This window comes from Tympanuchus pallidicinctus, unplaced genomic scaffold, assembly GCF_026119805.1.
Source record: "Tympanuchus pallidicinctus isolate F22 unplaced genomic scaffold, pur_lepc_1.0 scaffold5, whole genome shotgun sequence".
Taxonomy (NCBI): Eukaryota; Metazoa; Chordata; class Aves; order Galliformes; family Phasianidae; genus Tympanuchus; species Tympanuchus pallidicinctus.
Window position 1 is genome coordinate 43,427,027 of NW_026294769.1, and position 24,347 is coordinate 43,451,373.

Below are 24,347 nucleotides of genomic sequence, written 5' to 3' on the forward strand. Positions count from 1 at the left end.
CCTTCCAGCAGATCTGAGGGAAGATGGAAAACAAATTGTTTTCTAAGAGGGTGATGTGTAGTCCTGGAGGTGGTCAGACTTGATCTTGGGGTCAGGTCTCCTCCTAAAGCTTCTCCCTAGGTAAGCTTCCCTAGCCAAGCTCACAAGGGTATCTTGCCTGTACTTTCAAATCTGCCCCTGCCAGTTCATTCTGAGGCAGCCTTACTGTGATGGGAACAATCAGACTTTGCACAAGTCAAGAAATGTGTATATAGAAGGTTGCGGAACCTTTCTTGCTCATGACAGGCTTCTGTGGCTTACTGGCTGGAGTTTCAAGGCCTTCAGACTGGAGTAAAGCAAACTGTAGTGTTCTATTGTGGATATGAGGAAGACTCCAAGTGGCGTCATTTCCTCCCCTCAGCGGAAGGAATGCAGGATTCAAAACTATTGAAGATGCTGGAAAACAATACTTTATTTACAGTTTTCTGATTTCCCGGTCCAACATTATTGTTCCTTTGTGTTGTTCCTAAAAGTCTTGTGTCTGCGGTTTTGAATGTTTTACATCCTTATTTTTTTTCTTTTGGAGACTTGAGTATTAAAAGTACCTTCCTCCATGCAAACTCATGAATGAAATAAAAAAAATTATAGTAATAAAAATATATATATATATATATATATATCCTAAAATAGCATTCCATATCCTTGTGTAACCTTAAGCGGAAAGACTCTGTGAGGCCTCAGCCTGTTTGTGTAATCAATGTGGGTGTTTTGGTAAGCAGCAGTATTTCCTGGTACAAGCAGTATGCAGGGCTGTCAAATGCTGGGTGAGTATTAACAGATGGCAGCTGCCACCAGTGTGCTCAGCCTGCCCTTGTCTGCAGCTAAAGTGCAGGTACTTTGGTGATGTGGTGAAGTTGATGTTTTTCTTAAGTAGAAGTCTTGCAAACTGTCCTCGTGCACTGATTGGGTGTGACAGTTTTATTTATACTGCTTTTTATAGACTTAATATCTTAAAAAAAAAATCTCTAAATCCTCCTTGATTTGAATGGAAGATGCTTGAAAGCATCTTATAGCCTAAAAGAAAGAGGCTCTATATCAGGAAGGGGTTATAGTAAGGTCTCTTGTCTTAAGCTCCCAGCATTCAAACAAAAAGTTGCATTAAGGTGATGAGTAAAATTATACTGGAATCAGGCTTCTGTCTTTTGTTCTTTCATTAAAAAACGAAAAGGAAAGAAAAGGAAAGAACCAAAGCAATAAACCCATGCATTCTTTGTGTTTCTGAAGAGCACATGCTCCACAAAGTGAAATTGTGCAGTCATGCTGGGAACTTGTCAAAACTGTTGACTGGCCATAGGCCTACATCAACCTGCAAAAAAGGGTCTATGCTTGAATAGGGCAAGAAAGAAAAAAGAGAAAAAAAGGACCAGTGAGAGAAGAAAACCTGGAACTAGTGATGGTTTATTTCTCCACTCTGTGTCGTTTATGTGAAATTATTAATTTATTTGACTGTATGGAAATCTAGCCATTCAAATGGAATGGCTTTATTCCTGCAGCTCTATTCTGGATGTCAGTATGCTTCTTTCGTTGTAAGATTGTGGTGATCATTGTAGCCTTCAATAAATGAAATCTTTTTCGGTGGATGTAAATGAGATTACCATGTAAATATCCTCTGATATAATTAATATTTAGCAGGCGATTAGATAGTAGCATAAAGAGAAATGGTCAGGGAGCTAATAATGCTCTTTCTGATAGTTATCAAGGCAATAAAAAAATAAAGGATGACATATTGTTTGCATTTGCACAGTTGAAGCAAATCATGAATCAAATAAAAGCCAGGAAAATATTAATGATTGCATTTCCATGGAAATTGGCTCATAACCATGTAAGCAGATGAAAATTCATGAGGCCAGTTCATGACAGGCAACAGGGGCATGTAACAGTGTTTTGTTTGTTTGAAGCTGTATGTAAAATAAAAGTAGTTTAAATTTTGGGATGGCAGTAGTTGTGTTGGAATGGACTTAGGACAAGTAACTTGGACATGTAACCTTCAGAAGTTTCCTCATTTACTAATTTTATTCCCTAAGTTCTAGTCTGAAGTAAAAAATATATTTTTTAAGCCAGGTTGGAAGACTTGCATAGCTATAATTGTTTTTGTTTTTTTTTTCCTTGGATGACACAAGAGTTAGTTTCTTTAAACACTTGAAAATATTTGTTCAGAAATGGGAGTTTAAAGTCACAAATCACGTAAGTATATGTGTACCACTGTTGTGTTTATTAAATATAATTGTTTTCAGTAAATGTACTGTAATTAAAATGCTTCTAGTTTTTCAAAAGGTGAATTGGAAGACTATTTCTTGTCATCAAGATATATTTGATGTAGAGTCAATACTGGTTTTAATTTAATCTTTTAACAACCTAGTCAGATTCAGTTGAAGAGAGTTGAGTCCTGTCATCGATCCCGGAGGGACCCTGGATCAAAAGTGCTGGGGATCTGGCAGTGCTGCAAATCAGAGCTGGATCTCTGTTGATATACAGAAATAAGAAGAAACTTGGTTTACTGTTGCAAACAGTTTACATTTTTCAGAGTAGTCTAGTTGTTTAGTTTGTTCCATCTGTCCACTCACAATGGAGAAAAAGAACTTGAAAGTGAGGGAAATAGTCAAAGAAGAGCAGCAGAGTTTTTCAGCTTGTTATGGAAAAAATGTACTGTTTCAGCCTTTTCAACTTTTTTTTTTCAAGCTTTCATGCCTTAAGTAATTACCATAAGGAAATAATTGCTTTGGTCAGCCTAGCTGGAAATAATCGTTCTGCTCTGCCTTGTTTACAAGATAACGCGAATTCACTGCTGTGTGTTGCCATGGAAAGAGTTCATGTACTGATAGACAAGAAGATTCCACCACTGTTGTTGGAAATTGAAAGGATTTCTCATTTCACAAAGATGGTAAAGGTGCAGGTGCTGTATAAGCTGCTGCTGGAAGCAGGAAATTCAGCTTGGTTTTTGTAGAACGGGCAATTCTTGAGTTGGGATAGAGGGGCGTTCTTATCACAGTATTCTATTTTATTTAAAATTCTGAAGTGTTAAAAGTAGGAGCAATAAAAGGAGGTTTTAATTTAAACAAATATTGAAAATGTGGACTTTGTTTTATTGTATACAATAGGACTGTATTGGTCTGACGATGACATTTCCTACTATGTGATTATCAATGGTTTGCGGGCTGACTTGGCCTGCTTCCGTGACTAGTGGGTGGAGGGACCGATGGATCCGCACCCTGGAAAAGGGATAAGGGAAGAGGATGGAGAGATGGGCCTAAAACAAAACAGCTCCAACGATCTGACAATCAAACTAATTTACTAAACGAGATATCACAATACTAGATAACACACTATAATACAATATAATTAGAATCGGAGCTAATAAATCAAATGAGAGAGTGTCCAAAAACTGAAGGCTTTACTCTAATGCTGAGGCGAGATGTTTGGTTGGGAACAGCAGAAGGGAGGAGAACCAGGTCCCATGACTTTGCCAGGGATTTTATCTTGTCTATGAATGCAAAGTTCTCTGGAGTATGTAGTTCTTCTCTTCTGCGACCCGGAACTGGAGTGTTAACTGTTTAACTGCTAGCACACTACATGATGTTATGGTGTGGGATACCGATAATGAAAAATTGTGACAGTGGAGATACCACAAAAATAGATGTAATTCTCTCTCTATATGCTTTTCTTTTATGCATCAGTAAGCATACTAATTTCTGTTTTTTTTTTTTTGTTTGTTTTGTTTTTTTTTAAGACTTCACACTGTCACTACTAGTGTCTTTGAAAGTAGTCTGTCACTAAATTTATTGCAGGATTGAGGAACTCTGCAGCTGAAACTGCTTTCTGATTTATGTGCAAAGAGAGCATGCTGTCTGTTTAAATTCTCTTGTGAAAAATATTTAGTTTTCCACTCAAATTTTAAGAACTTAGTCTTACAAAAGGAAGGAGAAAAGAAGTTTGAAAGTGAGAACTCTGTAATTTTACCTGAGTGCATGTATAGGATTTCTACATTTTTTTTATTTACCTAAATTAAATTATGGCCTATCACAAATTACCTGCTCTATCTGTCTGTATAAAAGAAGGATTGCTGCTTAGGCAGAATTGTTCTTCTCCCAGGAGGTATATAATTGTAAGTAGAGTATATAATCTTGAATTTCAAAATGAGGATCCCATTCACAGAGGTGCTTCAGCAACTTTGCTCATAGGAGCTATCTTGAAGTCCGCTGTACTGCCTGTTCTGGATGCTTTGACTGTTCTGATGTATCTCTTCTTCAAAAGTGAAATTGAAATTTGAACAGTCTGCAGTTCGTGCCATACCTCTTAAGTCAGTGAAGAGTTTGCAAGTTAATGTTTTCTTGGAGTTGTTTATTGTACATGTAACTGTAAGGCTTTTCCACGATTTTCAGAAGATTATAGCACAAGTGAAGTCAATAGACTTAAATATCTCTAATGAAATCATTTTGAATAAATCCAGAAATGCAAATATTGGTATTTTTAAATAGCAACATTATTACTTGCATATATTGACATTACTGAGCAGAGTTAGTAGAAGTGTGGATTGACTTTAATTTTCTTTGTATTTCTTGGGAGCTCACTCTCGACGATGCTTTCTTGTTTTCTCTATCTTTCGCTGAAACTAGTGAAGCCTTGCTTTTGGTTTGGAATTACTCGTAATATTTTCAAAGATCTTTCGTAGTTTATATTTTGAACTGTTTTATAAATCTGCCTTCCTGTATATATTGCTGAACTATTGGCTGAAATGAGATCAAAAGGCAAAGCATCTAAATTATTTGTATGATAAGTAGTTTAAATACTTCTTAAAACTATTTTGCCTCAAAAATAGAAGTGGTTTCACAATACGTTTAATTAGCAGCCTCGTTATAGTTAGTGCAGACCTGGATGTCTTTTGATGATGCGCGTTCTAGGTGTGCTATATTTTAAGGAGAGGCCAGAGTGTACATCAGTTAGGAGTTTTTCGAAAGTAAGGCTGTAGTCTTCCTAAGGCTTGGAAATGCCACAGTTCATGCATTGCAATTCATGAAGTGGTGGTTGCATGAAATGAGGCACTGTTGCATGTGATCCTTTGAACTTTGTACTATTTGATCATGCCAGCATATATCAGAATGACGAACGATAGAAATTAGCCAGATGTAAGACAGGCTTTATTGTGCCTGGAAGTGTTCTGATTTCCACTGGTTAGGAAAAAAAAAAAAAAAAAAAACAAAACTTTATTGGGTCGTAGCTGCTTTTTTTTCCCAGTAGCCAGGAATGTACTTTTTCTAAATGTTATGCTACAGCCTTGCTAAAGGATTCATGAAGAATTCAAATTAAGGTAGAAAACTGCTTTCTATACTCTTCATGCTGCATGGTTTTCTTAGCCTAAGTGTGCCAATATAGATTTGCAGCTGGACACTAAACCGAATATTGAAAAGTACACTTTATTTATACAGTGCTGTCAGTCAAAGTTGTAAAATTCTCCCACAGTCCAATTCCTAATTAGAATCTAACTACATTAAGCAGAAGTAATCTCAGAGTTAAGGACTCAGCAATCTTGTATTAGAAGAAGTGTTATGTGCTGAAAGCAAAGCATGTAATAATGTTTTGGTGGGCTTCCATAATGATGCCTGTCAGTAGTTTCAAGTTCTCTCAGTTTATGGATAAAACAGTTGCTTTTTTAATTAGTTGCTTGCCTTATTCATTAAAGATGTAATGGCTTGTTTTTGTTATTGTCAAGTCAGTTCTTCTTCTTTCTGAAGATTCAGAGTGAAGCTTTAAATTGTGATTTTGAAAGGTAAAATGTTTTTAATCTGATTTCTTTCTCATAATTTGTGATAAAGATTGTCTGTCAATCCAGGTGGTTATGTTTGTGTCAGAATGCTCAAACTTGTTTTCAAAGTTCTTTATGAACTTTGGAAAGATAGAGAAGAGAGAAGATAAGCAGAAAATGGCTTTCCTGTCTTGTAGCACTTTCAAGATTTCTAATGATTGAATCAGAAAATATTGAAAATTGTGTAAAATGGGTCATTTGTGACAAATGCATTTCTCATCTTGACAATTTTACAAAATATTTTTTGAAATGTTAAATTATTTTGAACAGATGTTCTCCTAAAAAAAAAAAAAGGTACTAATTTTGGGATTAAAACTAAAATGAAAATGTTGATTTTTATTGAATAGAATAAGTAGCATAAAAGAAGTAGAAAACAGATGTATGAAGTGTAAAGGTTTCAAATGTATTGCTGCTTTTCTAATTATGATGGCAATGTAATGGGAACATACTGTTACTTTGAGACCAACGATTGCTCTGAAGTTTTCTAGCTTTTTTTGACTTGCTGATAATGAACACCTGAAGTCATGGAGATCTGCCAGTGAAGACCTCATTTTCTGTAAATTCAGGAAACTGTTAACATTTATGAGAGGTAAACTTTGTCGACGTCTTTTCTCTTCCATTCTCACTTGAGTAACACAAGTTCAGCTGTATGATTAGCAGCATATGATTCCTTTTGTAAAATGTACCAGCAGAACTGTATGATGTATTATCAGAGGGAGTTCCTCTCATGGGAACGTTTTTCAATGTAGATTTTCTTTTCTTCATCAAGAGATCTTCAAAATACCATAGATCAATCTTGTACTTCAACAATATTCTGGAAACATTTTTTTCTTTTCCTATTGTTTCATTATTGCTTCATAAAGGTCTGTTTGAATGGCAGCGCCAAATTGTGAAGTCTTTATCCATATGGACCCCTCTTGTTTATCTATCTGTTGCAACAGACCAGCAGTCTGTTGCTTATGCTGAGACTGGAATCTAAGCTGTTTGATTTTTTTCTGGGATAAAGGCTCAGTTACCAAATGCATGTGTTGTATACAACATTTGCAAAAAAGATTACACTCTTATCTTATGCTCAGCTTGCAGATCAGCGTTTATCCTGTATGCCAGTGTGGCCTTTCTCTAAAGTTCTAGTTAAGCAGCTTTCTTTATGTGGCTTCCATCTGTAGCAGTATGTATGAGCTAGCCTGACATCCAGCCTCTGATCTGCAGTTCAGGCATGTTCTGAACTTCGAGTGTGCAAGTACTGAGACTGCAACCATAGAACCAGCTTTCAAAAATGGAAATATAGATATGGGAGACAGGATTCTTGACATCTGCAAGGAAAAGGGAGCGAATATCTTCTGATTTGGTCCAGTAAAATGTTGCACTAAATCTTCCTGCTTCAGTACAAGGAAGAAAGTGGAGATGTGTGATGTCTGAGTTGGCTGAGGAGAACTGGGCCTGGACTGTAGACATTGTCCTTTCATCTGCTTTAATGCTGAAGGATCAGAGAATCAAAATTAAAAGAACAGTCATGGCTTAGGGAGGTGATTTTAAAGGTATAAGAGGTCAGTTAAATGGGCATTTCCTTGTTGAAAGAGGAAGATGAGTTAGGAATCTCTGTGTGCAGGAAAGGATGAAAAAGATGTGCAATGAAGAGGGCTTGAAAAATGTTGACAGTTACTAGGGAAAGGTGGGGAAGGTGATAAAGGTTCCGGAACAAGGTGGGGAAAGTGTTCTTGCTCTTGGAAAAATTTTCTGAAATTAGAGAACTTGAGCAGAAAATTAAAAATTATATGAGAGATAGATTACCCCAATGTGTGGCAGCATGTCCATCTATGAACAGGCTATGAAGATCCATCCTTCCTCAACATGATCGCATTTGCATTGGTATGTATTTATATTTCTAAGAATCACGCTTGGTGAAATAAAAAAGACTTGGCAGCTCCGTCAGGCAGATTGATGCCCATTTGGGGCATCTCCGTAAGAATGGAGAAGGGAATAGTTTGGTTGGTTGTGGAAAGGAAATGAGCACTGGGGTGGGAAATATTGCAGATGCGGCCCATTTATTCCCACATCTTTACAGACAGCGGCATCTGAAGTCAGCGTTGAAAGTAGCTGTAGGTGCTGGATGGAGAAACAATTTCTCCAACCCTGGCTGGTGCTCCCTGTGCTGCTTGCAATTCATCCAGTCTTGCAGGCAAGTTGGGAGAAACAGGTGGTGCCTCAGCTGGTGAATTACTGAGAGAGAAGAGTCTTTTGTTCGGCAGCAGAAGCCAGCCTGATTAGCTGTTGCCACTGCTGCTGGCACAGGTTGATGAGAAGAGGAGGGGAAATGCGTTTACCACAGCTGCTACTGCTGCTGGAGTCTTCTCTATTGATTTTTACTTATTTATTTATTTATTTGTTTGTTTGTTTGTGGTAAAATTGCACGAAAGTACTTCAACAAAAACAGTATGGTGAGCTTATGCGACCAGCAATGGGACATAAATTAATAATCATGTGCAAAACCTTGAACTGGTGGGGAAGATACTACCTTAATGTTTGTGAACTAAATTAGCCATGATAACAAAATGCATTTGCCTAGTCAGCTGTAATCCTGAGCACTTCTCTTCACAAATGTAGAGCTCCATCCTTTGCCTAGGATCATTCTGAATATTGTGAAAAGAGCAAAATATTGTCTACCATCCTGCATGCCTGTAGCTACATTAAGAATGTGGAAGCCAACTAGCCTTGTCTGTGATAAATTATAACATATGAGCACTTTCCTTTTTGTGGGTTTCTTTTAGAGTTTCTTTGACATTATAGAAAATAAAATTTTATTCATCTTCAGTGTACAAAAGATCTTGCAAGCTTTATTCAGCAGGCTTCAAGATGGTAGATTGGGTGCTTGCATTGTCCTGAAGGCAAAGTATACAGGAAATGACCTTATTAGAAAAATACTTTTTGCAGTCTGTTTTGCTTTTTATGGCAGTGTAAATTTAAGGGTTGTAACAATATTAAAAGAAATTTGAAGGGGAAAAGAATAAGTGACTTGTTCTTTAATTTTTCCTCCAAGTGAAAAAGAATATTTCTTTCCAGTCTGACAAAAAGATGATTGCTCTTAGAAAAATGGGTATATATTATGTGATCCAGGTGCTGTGACATAATTGCAGGACTTAATTTCTTATCTGTCAAAAAAGACAAAAACTCTTCGTGCCCTGGGAATCTTCTGCAGGCAGACGTCTTTGTCTTCCCTGATTTCATTCCAGATGTCAGGGAAGTCATCTGTGCTGTTGGCAGATTCTTGCACAAACTGTAGCAGTGGTGTTTTTCGTTTTTTCAACAGCACACAAAGCAACTATGGAGGGGAAGAGAAAACAAAAAATGCCCAACAACCCTACTCTTATTTTGATAGGATGAGAAGTAAGAACCCCATAACAGGAACTCATTGTGCGTTCTGTGTGAGACACGCTGCTTCACAAAGGGGCAGCAGATCAACAGACAAGCGAACCAATTAGTGCTTCTTTGGCATAATTAACAGATTCTTTTTTAATTTTTTGGATTTGAATTTTCAGTCTCTGTTTGAATTTTCAGTCATGGTATTTCCTTTAGTGTCTTACAGCAGTGTTGTGTGAATGGTAAAAGTACAGTAACTAATCCAGAAATACATCAAAATAATTTTCAAGATAATAGTTTTCCATAGACAGCTCTAAAATTTGGAATACTTGTGAGATCACAGGAATCTTTTTTTTTTTTTTTTCCCCATCTCTAAATTCAGAAAATCAGCAAGAGTCTGGCTGGTGAAGAGAGCATGGGTCAGCAGTCTCAATTTGCAGTGCTGCAAGGGTGAATCTAGATACTATAGCAGATATCAGCAAGCTGTTATGTGGCATGCTGGTAGCAAAAGGTGAAACTTTGGAAGATGGTGTTATGTCAACTATACTGCTTTTCTGCTCCTTGAGAAAGCTAGAAATTGAAAGTAAATTAAGGGACACTCTGGAATCCACTTGGAAAGTTTTAGGAAAGGTGAGCTAACAAAGGTCTGGAGTCCTGGAACCCACGGGGATTTATTTTCTATGCTTGCTGTTGGGCCTAGACCTACACAGATGTGTTGATGTGTCGTGAATTGACCTCAGCGAGATGTGTAATATGTTTCAGGAAACCAAGATGAGTCATGATTTACTGACATGTGTGCATGGTAAATGAAATTACATTGTTTGAGCTGATTTTTTGCTGTTTTTATTTTATTATTTGGTGAGCATGTTCCAGTTGCTCCAGCTCCAGTCAGATAAGTTGCAGTCAGTTAAGTTATCCAGTTAAGACAACTTAACTGTGTCCATGTGACTCATGTTATTTTCTACTCCTTCATTTAATGCAGTGTTCAGTACTGAGTCTGGATGTTGAGCAGCAGACTTGGAGTTATGGCAGAATGTTTTGTGCTATTTCATTGGAGTTTCTGGCTTTAATTGATTCTTTAGCGAGTCATAAATTGGGTATTTCCACTTTATACTTTTTTTTTTTCCTAGGTGTGCTCTTTTCAGTGGTTGTTAATGCATAAAAATCTTCAAAACTTTCTCTAAACTTTTTTTCTGCCAGCTCAGCAGCTGTCAACTCCTTAGTAGTTTATGGGCATCATTGTATATTTTCCTTTTCATGTCTGTTGTTTACTGTTTTTTGAAGAGCTCTTCTTGGCTGTTCTTACTTGATGTTCAAATAATGCCAGTCTTTTGAATAGTCAACCCTCTCTCAGACCCACTGCATGTTCATATGTGTTCAGAGACATTTTTCCACAGTCACTGTGAGGGCTTAAGGTTATTTAACACTGTAACAAAAACAGTAACTTATCCATCCTCCAGTCTGATGACAGCTGTCTGTTCTCGTAGCAAAGACCCAGGACGGAGATGATGTGTGCATGGAACCAGTGATGTTTCCACAAGCAGTAGGGGTGTTGATAAGGGCATTGGGCATCAGGGAAATGTGGTGAAAACCCAGAGATTTCAACATTGCTTGGCGCTGTGGGTGAAGACCAATGGAGGTCTCCATACCCACTGTGCCCTGAATTCTTTCTCACCATAGTTCTAGAAGAAGTGCAGTTGTTCAAATTGCTTTGCAACATGTGTGGTTTTGCAGTACTTCATGGGTGGAAGAATTCAGTGCTTTGTGGGGCGTAGTATTAAACATTTTTTAGGAAGTAGATCTGCACTGATGGGAACAAGCGCTGGCGAATCTTTAGGAAAAACTAGCCTTGTGGCTGCACTGCTCCTGCTGTATGAGAAAAGCAACGTAACATGAATTTGTGCCAAGTTGCTGGAAAAGGCAAAAGTCACCTCAGGCTTCCCTTCCTCAGTGACCTCCGACTGGGCTCCTGAGAGCTGGAATTTTCCTGGATGCCATTTTCTGATAACCTCAGCAGATGAGAGGTCTGGGACAGTTTTGCTTGGATAAGTGGGGAATCTGTTTATTGCAGTTGATATATACTCTTGTTGACCTCATGACTCTTAGCTGGTATCTTGAATCACTCAGGAAAAACTAATGCCCCAGCTCCCAGATCAGTTTCTCAGTTTCACCCTCATCCAGCTGAATACTCACCTTCCTTCATAGTCACGGGAAATGAAGATCTTCTGGGATAAAATAAATGCTGATAAGCAGTATGCTTGGTCTATAGGGAAATAATGTGAACAGAGAAAGATTTCGGTTTTAGAAGTAGTTCTCATGATTGTGATTTTTTTTTCCTTTCAATTTGAAAGCGTACTTAATACTGTTGACTGGTTTTGTGAAAGCTTTTATAAGTGAATTTCAAGTCATACAGCTTAGCGGGCTTTCAGTACGCGTGGGAATGGTTCTGCACTGTACAGTCAATACACACAAATGTGCCGTAACCCCTGCAGATATTCATAGCATGGAAGGATATAAAAGGCTGTTGTCCACCAACAGTGTTGCAAATGAATCAATGGCTTTTCAAAATATCAGTGAAACACTAGGAAGAAAGCGCTAATAGTTAGGAAAAAGATTTTTAAAAGCTGAAAATCTACATTGGTGTAGAAAGTGGTATGAAACATAATATACTGGCAATAGTCCAAACTTAATTTTGTTTATGTCCTGGATAACTAGTTTTGTCTTATCAGTAATAAAAATGTTCAGAGTTGCACAGTCCTCACCAGAGAAAGGGTCACTGCACATGAAAATGTTTAAGTTTCAGCAGATAGGGATGCTGTGACTCCTACCCTTCCACACAGGGGTTATTTATTGCTTCTTTTATGGAATTTGCACCACGCCAGAATTTAGATGAGTTCTCATACAGTGTACAATGCACAGTGGCTCGGAGCTAAACGGTTATGAAAGACATGACATTTGTGCTTTTGTGGTGCCAGTTTTTAATGGGCAAAGAATATGCATGTCTCTGAAGGATTATCAGTGTTAAGACCTCATCCACAGTGTGTAGATACTTTCAGAATGTACTGAACTCTTTGCAATAGAATGAGTTTGTAAAAAATGATAGCCTTTGTATCTGAAATACGATTTATTTATTTTGGAATGATTGTACATCTCTTCTTGTTTCCAGTTCCTGAATGTGAAATAGAAAACACTCTTGTTATTTTGTTAGTGGTATTATTTACTACTCACTTGGTCCCCAAAGATGATATTCTTGGGAAGGAGGAAATGTATGCTTACAGTCAGCTGCACCTGGTTTTGCTTAATGAATTGTTAAAACCAATCGACTTTACAATAGGTTTGATTATTAATACAGCAGAAATCTTACTTGTGGTTACTATGGTAAATGCTGCACTTCACAATAGTATCTCCAGATTAATTTTTATTTAGAAACTAAAGGCTTATTTTGGCTTTTCCTGTGGTAAATCTGTGAAGTGCTAGAACTAGATTTTGAAAATGACTCATTTTGCTCTTGCTTGATTGTTACATGAATGCAGGGTGGAAATTGTACTTCAGAGAACATGTACTTCATGTTCTGTTTCTCAGCTTCATTAGTATTTCACTGCTTAACTCTTCTTATACTCTACTGAGCTAGTCTTTTACATCATGTTTAGGATAGCAGAGTTCCTAAATGTTTTAGAAATAAAATACTTATTTCAGATTCAGAATAATACTCTAATGTAACTCTATATCCAAAATGTAAGAAATTTAGGAAATAATTTGTAAGCATAAAATGCCAACCTATATTTGAGTGTTCTTGAAATAACTGCTTCCTTCTTTGTCTTACTTCATGCAGGCATTCCTTCACCGAATGATCCAATGTGCTGCAGCCAAAGTGGATAAAAATGTCACGGAAGAGACAGTTAAGGTTAGTCTCCTAATTGCATGTGTGTTTTATTTTGTATCAGTTGTTTTATTTATCTGTGTTTTATTCTTTTGCAGATGTTGTTTTCAAATATTGAAGATATTCTTGCAGTTCACAAGAACTTCCTGTCCCTCGTAGAGGAGTGTTTGCAGCCAGAACCCAGCGCACACCATGAAGTTGGAACTTGCTTTCTTCATTACGTATGCTGTCTTCTATTATAACTTTCTTTCACTTTTTTTCCTTTTCTGACCATCTTTATTAATTAATGTAATGATGAGGAAAAAATATGACCTGGTTGCATAATGTTGAGTACTTTGAGGTCATCTCTTGGTTACTGTCATCCCTCAGAAAAGGAGGGGGGTGGAGAAATGAAAGAGGAACATAAAATGGGCAGTTTGTTGTTCATTTTTTATATTCTGCAAAGTAGCAGTGATGTCTTTTGCAGCTATGAATTTTTTATTTTTGTAAAATACTTTTTTTTTTTTTTTTTTTTTTTCAATGAAGAGGAAAAATCAGTTGAGAGAGGTAAATGTTAAACTCGTATTAAGCAAATGTCTACGTTTGTATCTGCTGCCAGAGTTTTCACATGAACTCATCTTCAGGACCCTCATCTTAAGTTTGAAGAGTCAAAAGTGTAGTTGAAAACAGAGCAGGGCTTTAAGTTTTTTGCCTAACAGAAACCTACAACTGCTTTTTAGTAGTAAATGTAATGTCAGAGGTCTAGTACTTGCCTGTGGCCTGCTGGATGAGAGACTACCCAAGAGCAGAGCGGTGGCTGGGGCACTGGCACGTGAGGCTATGGGAGAAGACAGAGCGCTGTGCTGCAGCAGTGGTGTCTTCTGGTGGGCTGCAGGAGCACTGCTGTGTCCCATGGCACTGTAACTGGTTATGGAGTGAGGAGCCAATGGCATCTGTGGATCCCAAGGGCTGTCTCTTTCACTAGAGCTCTGTTTGGTATAAATTCACATGGGGTGATGGGTTTTTTTGGAAGGGATCTCAGCCCAAACTGACATACCAAGCCCTGTGGTGTGGGGGTAGCTTGCTGCTGCCAGCACGTGCAATGTAGGTACCAGGAAAAGGGGAATATGAAAAAGGTAAAGTGTGATAGACTTTACTTACGTTGCCCTTAGATTCTAGGGAAAAAAATGTGAATAATTAGTGAAGAATTGCTTCTGCTGGGTAGATATTTCCATAGTTCTTAGCTGTGAAGACATTTTATTTCTTATAACTCTGGTACCTCCACAAGCATGTTTGTAAGTTCTTCAGTAGTAGTTTTCTTTGCATATTATTTTTCTTGTTGGTTTAAAACAAGGATGTCAATGTTGCAAAGCTATGTAAAATTAAAGCAAGTTAGTTTACTTTCAGTCCCAGACCTAATGAGAAGTGTAGATGTCATTGTTATCTTTGCTTAGAGTCCCATTTATTTGCTAAATCTTTGTTTATTCACTGTGAGAGGAGAAAATTATTACTATTTAGTGGAAATTGAGTAACATCAGTTTTTGACTCGATGGCAGCATGGCTGACGTTTGCAAATAGATGTTTGCAATCAAAATAGGTAACAATGCCAACAATTAAGATACTAATTGTGCATTTTCTTTGGTGCTTCTTCGTTGGTGGTTGTGGTGTGTTGTTTCTTTTTTATCCTGTGTTTTGTAGATTATCCAAATTCTGAAATTTTTCAGGCAATTCCCAAGAGCTGCTTCCAAATTGTTCACTATTCTAATTAAAAGCAGAAATTAAAAGGACAAGAAAGGCTGGAACTCAAATAGTAAATGTAGGAGAAATTGATAACCTACCAAAACAAAGATTGCGTTAGTTAACCAGCTTTCAAAACTGTGATTTCTGTGTTTTATTTATTAATAAAATGATCAAAATGGTAACTGAAGAAAAATTTCTTTGTTTCTGTAGAAAGAGAAATTTCGTATCTATGATGAATACTGCAGTAACCATGAGAAGGCACAGAAAGTTCTGCTTGACCTCAACAAAATAAGAACAGTGCGGACATTTCTTCTGGTAAATAAACTTTCAATTGATATTCTAACAGGTTTTTTTTTTTTTTTTGTTTTTTTTTTTAATTTGGCAGTGAAATTCTAGTTTTATTGTCTCCACCATATAAAAGCTATGTAGTACCTTCAAGTGGTCAGCGGGTAGTTTCAACTGGGGGTGATGTTTTCAGAAAAGGGGACTGTGTACATCAGCTGCCCTTGGATCCATGCATAACACAGCATTAGGCTTTATGCCTTGATTTTGCTGGCCAAGAAAGAACAGGGTGTAAATCCAGCTGTAAAAAGGAAAAAGAATAGATCAAGTTGTGTGAGGAAGGGTAGAGAGGATAAAGAAATGAAATTAGAGAAAGAAGCTGAACCTCTATGCAGAACTTTTGATGTCTACATTCTGGTACTGTAACCAAGGCTATGCTGAACAGCAAAATGTTTTCTTACGGTTCATAGAGTAGTCATCCTGATTGTAGACACAGGCTTAATCAAATGTTAAAAGACAAACAAACAAAAACAGAAACCTGGTACGCATTTAGTCTTCGACTTTACAAGACAATGAAAGATGAATTTTAAAATGTTGAGTATGACAGACCTCATTATTTTTCCACAGCAAAAACAGTTTCCATATAAATACTGAATTTCCTAGTTGTCGACATTATTTGTTAAAATAAGATTTCAGTGTGGGATGACCTTGCATTATCCTTTGTTGCATCCTGTGATAACAAGGTCAGCTTTGAAGTGCATGGCCTTCTGTGTTGGAACTTACGCGCTTGGAGAGGTGCCCGCAGATAAGATACTGAAATTCAGAGTGATCAAATCCAATTACTGTGTTTTGGGACTATGAGTGAACTTGAGCAAATGTCACTGTCAACAAAGCTTCACAGATGTGGTTTAAAACATCACAATATTTATTTATTAATTTTTAGTACACTGTAGGCTTTCACTGCTGCTGTTTCTTGTCAGAGTTCTTGGTGAAATTGTCCTAGAGCAACTTAGTAAATTTGGGAAAGGTACTGGGTCTGACTCCTCTCCTATCTGCATTAACTTACAGCCAGGGAATTTTGTTATTGTAAGAATGCACAGGGTATCTTGAAGCACCAGCTGCCTTTTTTGCTGTCTCTTATTCTATAGTGTTCCATTCAGAGTAAAAACCAGCAACAACAAACAAACAGCTTCAGAGTTATTATATTTCCTCAGAGAATGACACAGTATTCCTCAACTTGAGGAACTGCACACATATAATTCTTTTTTTTTGGCAGCAGCATGACTGAACTTAAGAAGGTATGAATGCTGACTAAAGAGACAAAAACCAAAATGACTTGGAGAAAGATTGCAAAGAGCTTGTTTTGAAATAAAGAAAGCCAAGTGTGCAATTGTGGCAGTTCATGTGTTAGTGTAATGTATTCCTGGGGGCATGCTTAAGGCTTTTACAGCAGTTTATCATTTCTCCTAGATTTGGGATGCACCTGTAGAATAGGCAACAACAATCTAACCCAAAGAACAGGATCTCTGACTATTCAGTTTGAAAGTAAAATTGAGTCCTTCTAGCCAGACAGAACAGTACAGGTTTTAAGAGGTGTGATTATCTACAAATAACTTGGAGTTAAAACCAGACTTCTGTGCCTTTAAATATAAAGACAGACATTATATAAACCCGTAGTTCACATTATTTTGAACATGTTGGTCAGTCTTTTTTGATTGGTAGATTAAGTCATGTACCTTAGGATAAAGCAACCTTTAGGATAAGGCAGAAAATGATTGACCAGGGATACAAAGCAGAGCCTTAGGCATGGATGTACAGATCCCCATAGCAGTACTGGTTGCTGGGCAGTCGCATTGTGAGTTAGACACTGAGTGGAGCAGTCACCCAGTTGTGTAACCTCTGTTCCAGCAATGGATCTGCATCCAGATTTGTGGCTTGTATCAAAATATCATCTGTGTTTTAAGTGTATTTGTTTAGTGTGTTCATGTTAGACACCTAGCCCTTTGAAGCCATGGTTGATCTCATGTCAATTCCTTCTGGTATCTTGATAAAATAATTTTCATTTTTACTGTAGATCTTTATGCTTGCAGTTTGATTACAGCAATTTCAAATATTTGTTGTGATGTCCCCTGTAGATTTGGTTGTCTCAGATTGCCCTAATTCTTTTTTCGCTCTCTCAGCTGCGTTTTCATGGGTGCTTCCATGCAGTATTTCAAGTATTTTTTGCTCCTGTGTTGGAAGTTGTCAAAAGTCACAGATTTCTTAGCCCATGACTACGGATATTTTGTTCAGTGCCCATCATGTTTAAGTAAAAAAAACCATTGAAACAGTAGACCTTTATTGTATCAGGATACCATATTGAAATCCATCAAACCATTTTTCATACTGCTTTCTACTTCAAACAGCATCTATAATGATCACTTTGAATTCTATGTTGTTGTTATTGACATGTGAAAGGATATTAGCATTTTATTTATTACCTCTTATTGTGTTTACATAAATTGCCACTCTTAATTGGATTAGATGAAGATAATGAGGGTTCCCTGCATAATGATTACTGCATGACACCACTGCAGCTTCCTTGCCATGGAAGTCTATGTACCTGTCTGTACATGTGTTCAATTCTGTTCTTGTGATAGTCTTGCAAATCTCTTTCATCACATACTTGATTTATATGTAGGTTAGCTATTCCTGTGTGCACATGCTCTTATCTTCGTTTTTGTAAATTTTAACAGCAACTGTCTATGTTATAGAAACTTGATGTTTAATGGAGATTAAAACCTACTGCAGATTCATCTCTTGAACTTTAGTGTAACCGATCCTTTGAGAAACTGTAATGTTATCAGGATTTTTTAATTTGTGAAACTGTTTGCACTCTAGAATTGCATGCTCCTTGGAGGACGTAAGAACACAGATGTACCATTGGAGGGATATCTTGTAACACCAATACAGAGAATATGCAAGTATCCTCTTCTTTTGAAGGTACTTCTGAGTTTTTTTTTATCATCGATTTCATACTCTCCATTTGAAGCTGGTTGCCAAGTGTATTTCAGTGAAACAGTGGAAACTATCTCCCTTCAGAGTGAATAATCTCCATTAGATATTGTACCCAGACTTGTGTTAATTAAAGCTAATGCCAAGACTTCTGATATCAGTATTAAAAGGATGGAGTTTGGCTCAATGAAGATTATTAGCTTTCCTGTATATGTAGCAGTGAAGTTGGCTCTTCATTGTTGAATGGAAGTGAGGCATTCAAGTGAGTTTAATGAGACTGATTTCAGCTGGGTTTGACCAAATCTTTGCTAGAAATGCTTGGGGTAATAGAGTTTGTTACCAACATGCTTTGCTAAATCTAATATACCATCATAAAATCGTAAATTAAAAATATATATGAAAATGATATTAAAGAAACACTTCAGAATAACAATAAGATGTTGTGTGATATATTTTTAATGTGTTTGCATGCTTACCTTACTGTTATGGGTTAAAATGTAAAGAAAACTGTTAAATGTGCTGATAGGCATTAAACATTCAAGTCTGTGAGCTACTGCAGTTTTATAATGTTAGGAAATAAGATAATATGATATTTAGGAAAGTAAGTATTTAAACACATTTATGCTTAACAAATTTGAGATTAACGTTGTTTATTATTTCAAACTATGAGAGAAACAAGAGTGGATTCTGTGCTAGTTGTGATTATTAGGCTATATTTTTTCAGTCCATATGAGTTTAGATCTCAAACATTGCCACATAGAAGGCATATGCATTTCATTGCTCTAACATAAAAGATTAAAAGTAAATACGGTAAAATAAAGATTTTTTTTTAAAACAAGTTAATACAATTACAGGGAAGTTTAAGTCATCTCAGATAGTTTGATAGTTAACTCAGATAACTGTAAAACTGTGGTTTTACAGTTCCCTTGGCTTATTTTAAAATTATATATGTTTTTTTTCAGTGGAGGTTCTACAAACAAAACAGGGAAATTGACTAATGAATCGCACTAGAGGCACACTGAAATGAATATATTTATGTAAAATAAATTTAGAGTGTGCTGGTGGCACTGTTAAGCTACTTGCTAAAGCTTCTGAAAGAACGTACCCAACCCTCTGTCAGAATGTGCACTGAAGGCAGCCCTTCACTGAGCTGTAAAAGGGGAGTTGGTAGTTTGAGATAGGAAATCTTCAATGAATACAGGCAACTCCACTTTTGTTTTTCAGAATGGCTGCTATTGCCAGTAGCCGTACAAAATTGATGAGTCACCTAAACTATTGTTCACTGCTCCCTTGTGTTACAGTAGATTAAACAATGGAGTGGAGATAAAGAAGCTGTTTGGTTTTTTTTTGTCCTGAGTTGCAGGAAAAGCAGGTGTTAATTTCAACTCGGTAAACTAGCATTTTAATGCAGAATTGTTATCTTTGTTGTTGAACAATGCCATCCCACGCTATTTAAAAACAACAACAAATGTCCACATGCAGAAACTTTGAGGTGAGAAAAGTAGCAGAAATAGAAGCTTTTTCCTAAGTAGTGATTTAGTTTTATTACTAGTAATTTATTTCTCTGTGTTTTAGTTTCCTACCAGGACAAAATGCAGGAGGGCTTACTACTTTTGCAAATAGTGAAAGAAGTCTGTCTATGATTTGATTTTGTATCCTGGTCAATTTAAGCCTCCTGTAATGTTCACTTAGAGATCAAAGACAAGTTCTTTTTTTCTTCTAATGTCATAATAGGAGTTACTGAAGCGGACTCCAAGGAAGCACAGTGACTATGCAGCATTAATGGAAGCCCTCCAGGCCATGAAAGCTGTCTGTTCCAACATAAATGAAGCCAAGAGACAAATGGAGAAATTAGAGTTTTTGGAAGAATGGCAGTCTCATGTTGAAGGATGGGAGGTAATGTCACAAAATGTGTTGCTTTGCATTGAGGGAGACATATCAGTTTTCAACAGGCATGTATTGCACAAGTTTTATCGTCCTGAGGATATGGTGCGTTCCTCACTTCTATTAAATGACAGCTTTTATTTAGGCTCTACACTGCAAATTGTTTTGTACGTGATTGAGCATTGCTGTGTAGAACCTCACTGATTGGCATCTACATTTAGTCCAGTGAGTTAACTTCTCATCTTAATACCTCTGTATCTCTATCCAGTCTGATAATAGACTGTGATTCAGTTAATCACCCACGTTGGCTACCTGCCAAGATCCAACATCTTAACTGCTGGCAAGGTTGATGACCAGTTTGAAAGCTGACAATCCTTAATAGTGAGAGGTTCATGTGCTTCTCACTGTAGAAGTGGACATGAGTGCTATCTCAAAAGCTGTCCCCTCAAATCTTGTGCTAATCTTGATACATATAGGCAATGATTCTTTGCTCTCTGTAATATTTAGTGTCTGGAAAAGATAGAAAGAAAAATGTATTTTTTGAATGCTAGACTGGTAGACTGAAATCTAATCTTTTAGCTATGAAGTGGGAAATGGGCGTCATACAGTACAGAGAAAAGAAAGGCTTAGAGGCTCACATGGAACCTTGAATCAGAGAAAGCTTTGAGATGGATCTGCTTGAACTTTAACTGACAGAGTTCCACAGGAAGTGTGACAACAAAAATGTTGACAAGAAGAGGCAGCTTTCAAGTAAACATTCATACTAATAAGTAAAATGGAAGAGAAGAAAAACAGTCTACACATAGCATTGTTATCTCCCGGCTGTTGGCTGTGGCTAAGACTGGGTCTGTGATGCGTTACAGTGTTTTTGCAGTGGCAACAAAGTTTGTATAGTACCTTTGAGCTCATCTCTGCTTTGAAATTTCCTATTTATCTAAAAATTTCCTATTTATTATTATTTATATATTTATATATGGATTCAGCAACAGATTTTACTTTGGTCAAAATTCTCCCTGTATGTTCAGTACACTGTAGGATATGAAACATATAACTTATTTTTCCTTTTCATGTGTGGCAATGTTTTCAAAGGTAGCTCTTCCACTGCTGTAATTAGGGTAGGTATAATTTGGGGCAGAAAAATCTTCTCATCCCAGACCTTAGAGTATGATAGTCTTGCTTGAGACTGGCACTGTAACACATTCCATGAAAATTCACTGTGCTATGACAAGAGGGATCCTAGCAAGTACAACAGCTCTGTAATTGTTGGTCTCTATTCAGTCAAGCCTTTCTGTGTAACTGCATTTAGTTTATAGCACTCAGTCTCAGAACAAAACAATCCATTAAAGATGAACAATAAATGACATGGAATATGCACTCATGCCAGGATATTGTTCACAGGATTTTAAAGACGGATGTAAATAAAATAAAGCTTTAAGTGTTATTATGATTGAGAGAGACATCTTATGTGAAAGTAGTAAATATCTTAACAGCTGCTTGTTTAGACATCGCAAAAATAAGTTTCTCCTTTGCAATTAGCTTGACCATGCTGCCATCAGCTATATCTTAAAAAGATTACATGTAAACATTAAAATGCATGTCACTTTTATGATAACATCATGGAGGAGGCAACAGCAAGCTAACTGACAGGTTAAGTGCTTATGCTACTAATATTCTAAGATGAGGTAAGCTTGTTAAGTCCGTATTGCCTATCACTGATTTTCTTCCTTCTGTTGTCAGATTTTCAGTTAGGTCTTCTACTGCAACGATTAAGTTCTACTTGCTTTTGGTGCCTTGAGTGTTATGTTTATGTCAAATACATCCTAATAAGCACACCCATTGTAAAGTTTTATATTATAAATATGATCAATTCAGTGCATTATTAGTTATGTAAATTGATTAAGAACTATTCTCAAACCTCTAACCCTGAAAAGCAAATTCACTTTCCTGCATTAAGCATTTTCTCGCTCGTTAAGAAGACTTACAGTAGTAAATATGTTTTCTGTTGGATATACATTAATGAGCAAAGGAAGCGATATGGACAGAAGCATGCGAAACACAGACTTATTCTTTCTCTTCTCAGAATGTGTTCTGTGAACTGTAACATAGTAATTTCCTTCCAGCATTGATTTTCTTCCTTAGATTTAATTTTAGAATTTCACTTGTGTTTGAACTCTGAAAGAATGCCATTGTCTTAAGATCTCTTTTCAGAACAGTTATGTGATATTTACTGTAGTTGAGCTGATCAGGTTTGATGTTATCATATGGCAGCCACAGGGTGCCCAATCTGGCAAAACTGCCTTGGTCTTAATAGGCACATCCTTTGCAAGCATGAAATATGTTTAATCCTTGAAATGGCCAGAATTCCAGAGCATACATAAAAACTAGCAATGTTTTGAATGAATCCAAACAACAACCTACGAAAACTCTATGAATGCGATGTATGAGAGTGGATTTAATTAAATAAACATCTGGTTCTCTGCATAGCCTAAAAATAAAGAGGAAACTTGTTGGAGATTTCCTTCCAGAAGGAAATGCTTAGCACATTGCCTGGCCCCAACTAGAAGGGAAAGGGGGGGAGAAAAAGACTATTTTAAGAATCTGATCAAAGCATGGCTTGAATTCCTATACATAAGTGTCATAAAATAAAGCTTGTGTTTGTTATAACAAAAATACAGATTCATGGAAAAATGGAACATCTGCTTCAAGAAAGGAAATTAAATGAGAAAGTCATTATACTCAAAATTTTCTAAGTGGTTAAATTTATTTGCCTGAATCCAGAACTTGTGTAGGTGGCTGTCTCAGCTGGAGAATGGCTCAGCAGCTGAAGGAGCCCGCCAGTAAAATTTGCGTGGATGTTTCAGTGACGGAAGAAGAAATAAAATTGTTGTTTGTTCTAAGCTGGAACCAGAACAACCCAGTGTGACTCACAGGCTGACTTATTAACAATAGCATGGGATATTCTGTCTCAAATAGCATTTTAATAGAGATCTCTGTTTTAAACTCCAGAAGTTTTAGCCCGTTTTCCTGGTTTATTTCTATTTCCTATGCATACGTGCAAGTACTGAAATGTAAGGTAGTAAGTACAATTTTTCTCCTTTGTCAGTGGTAGAGTGATGGATACTGATTCAGTACAGCCAGATCTTCATATTTGAATGAAATTTGCTCAGAGTATGTGGATAAGTAACACCTGAAAAAACTGAAACCAACAAATACTGCTTTTGATTTCATAGTAATAAAGGACGTTTTTTACTATCAAAGATATGTATTTAATGACTTAAGGATAAAAGGGGAATATTTTAAATTTCTTTCATATAGACTTTCTCCTTCCAATGTATTTTAGTATTTTTATTTTGTATTAAGTACTATTCTAAAGAAAGATATTTGGTTCTTCAATGACTCTGTAAGAAAGATGAAGGACAAACTATGTTGTAAGAATTCTGGTTTCACTAAAAATACTTCATCAGCTTTAATTGCTGGTACTTCATATCAATACATGAGTTGTAGCATAGGAACAGTGCTACAGTGAGCAACAGTATGATCTTCACGTGCAAGCAGTGAGTATATATCATAAATGTTTTCATGAAAATTTTATTAAAGCAAATTACTTTTTACGTTCTAATTGCTCACATTTAAGATTTCTGTGGTAGTTTGAGTTCAAATATTTAATGAAAGCGTGTTTGTCTCAGAAAAACTTGGTAATATTTGTTCCAAAGGTTTGTTCAGTTTTAGCTGTGGAGTCAGTAGCCTCTCCTGCTTATAGGACAAGGGTGTCCTCTCACTTGTAGCCTTGAGCTTGCTCCACAAGAAGGACTGCTAAGAGCTGGATAAATGAGTTACCCTAATGGACTAGATATAAACTAGTTTGAGTATTCCTGCTGTAAACCCTTGTTTAAAGTGCAGATGCATCCTTCATGAAAAGATTTCTATAGTTTTCATTCCTCCTTTGAATTATGTGATAGATATGCTTGTCCTTTGTGCAGCCCATCATGTCCTTCTTTGGGATGTTTTTTGGGATGCTCTGGAGAGGAGTGCTTACGTCAGATGTAGAATCGTCATTACTTTCACATAATATATCCTTCCTCTTCTGTCCCTTTCAGCTCCTTTCCCAACCAAATTCTAGGAGCAGGCTGACCCTCACAGTGTTGAACGCATATGGTGTGGTGGAGGGAGCAGAAGGAGGGATATTTCTGCACTGACAGTGTTATGTAGGAGAGCCAGACGTGACTTCTGATCCTGTTATCTTATTCCCTTGGACTTCAGAAAATGCAACAGTAATAACAAAATTCATTGACCTACAGCCACACCAGCATGGGTTATGATCTTGTCAAAAGGTATAGGATAAGTGAAGTTAACATTGTTCAGTATTTGGAAGGGAGGTCTCTAAGGGAAAAA

At 36.8% G+C, this 24,347-nt stretch overlaps 1 protein-coding gene and 1 long non-coding RNA gene across 3 annotated transcripts in view; one reads left to right on the forward strand and one right to left on the reverse strand.

The window, feature by feature from the left end:
- Nucleotides 1-24,347, forward strand: part of PREX2 (phosphatidylinositol-3,4,5-trisphosphate dependent Rac exchange factor 2) — a 216,166-nt gene that overhangs the window by 78,038 nt on the left and 113,781 nt on the right. For both annotated transcript variants that reach the window (XM_052704868.1, XM_052704867.1), the window contains exons 2-6: nucleotides 13,029-13,100; nucleotides 13,175-13,297; nucleotides 15,006-15,110; nucleotides 17,958-18,059; nucleotides 19,806-19,967. In XM_052704868.1, coding sequence (XP_052560828.1) covers nucleotides 13,044-13,100; nucleotides 13,175-13,297; nucleotides 15,006-15,110; nucleotides 17,958-18,059; nucleotides 19,806-19,967 — 549 coding nt within the window. In that variant the 5' untranslated portion in view covers nucleotides 13,029-13,043. The remainder of the gene's footprint in view (nucleotides 1-13,028; nucleotides 13,101-13,174; nucleotides 13,298-15,005; nucleotides 15,111-17,957; nucleotides 18,060-19,805; nucleotides 19,968-24,347) is intronic.
- Nucleotides 1-24,347, reverse strand: part of LOC128091607 (uncharacterized) — a 102,695-nt gene that overhangs the window by 74,600 nt on the left and 3,748 nt on the right. The window lies entirely within an intron of this gene.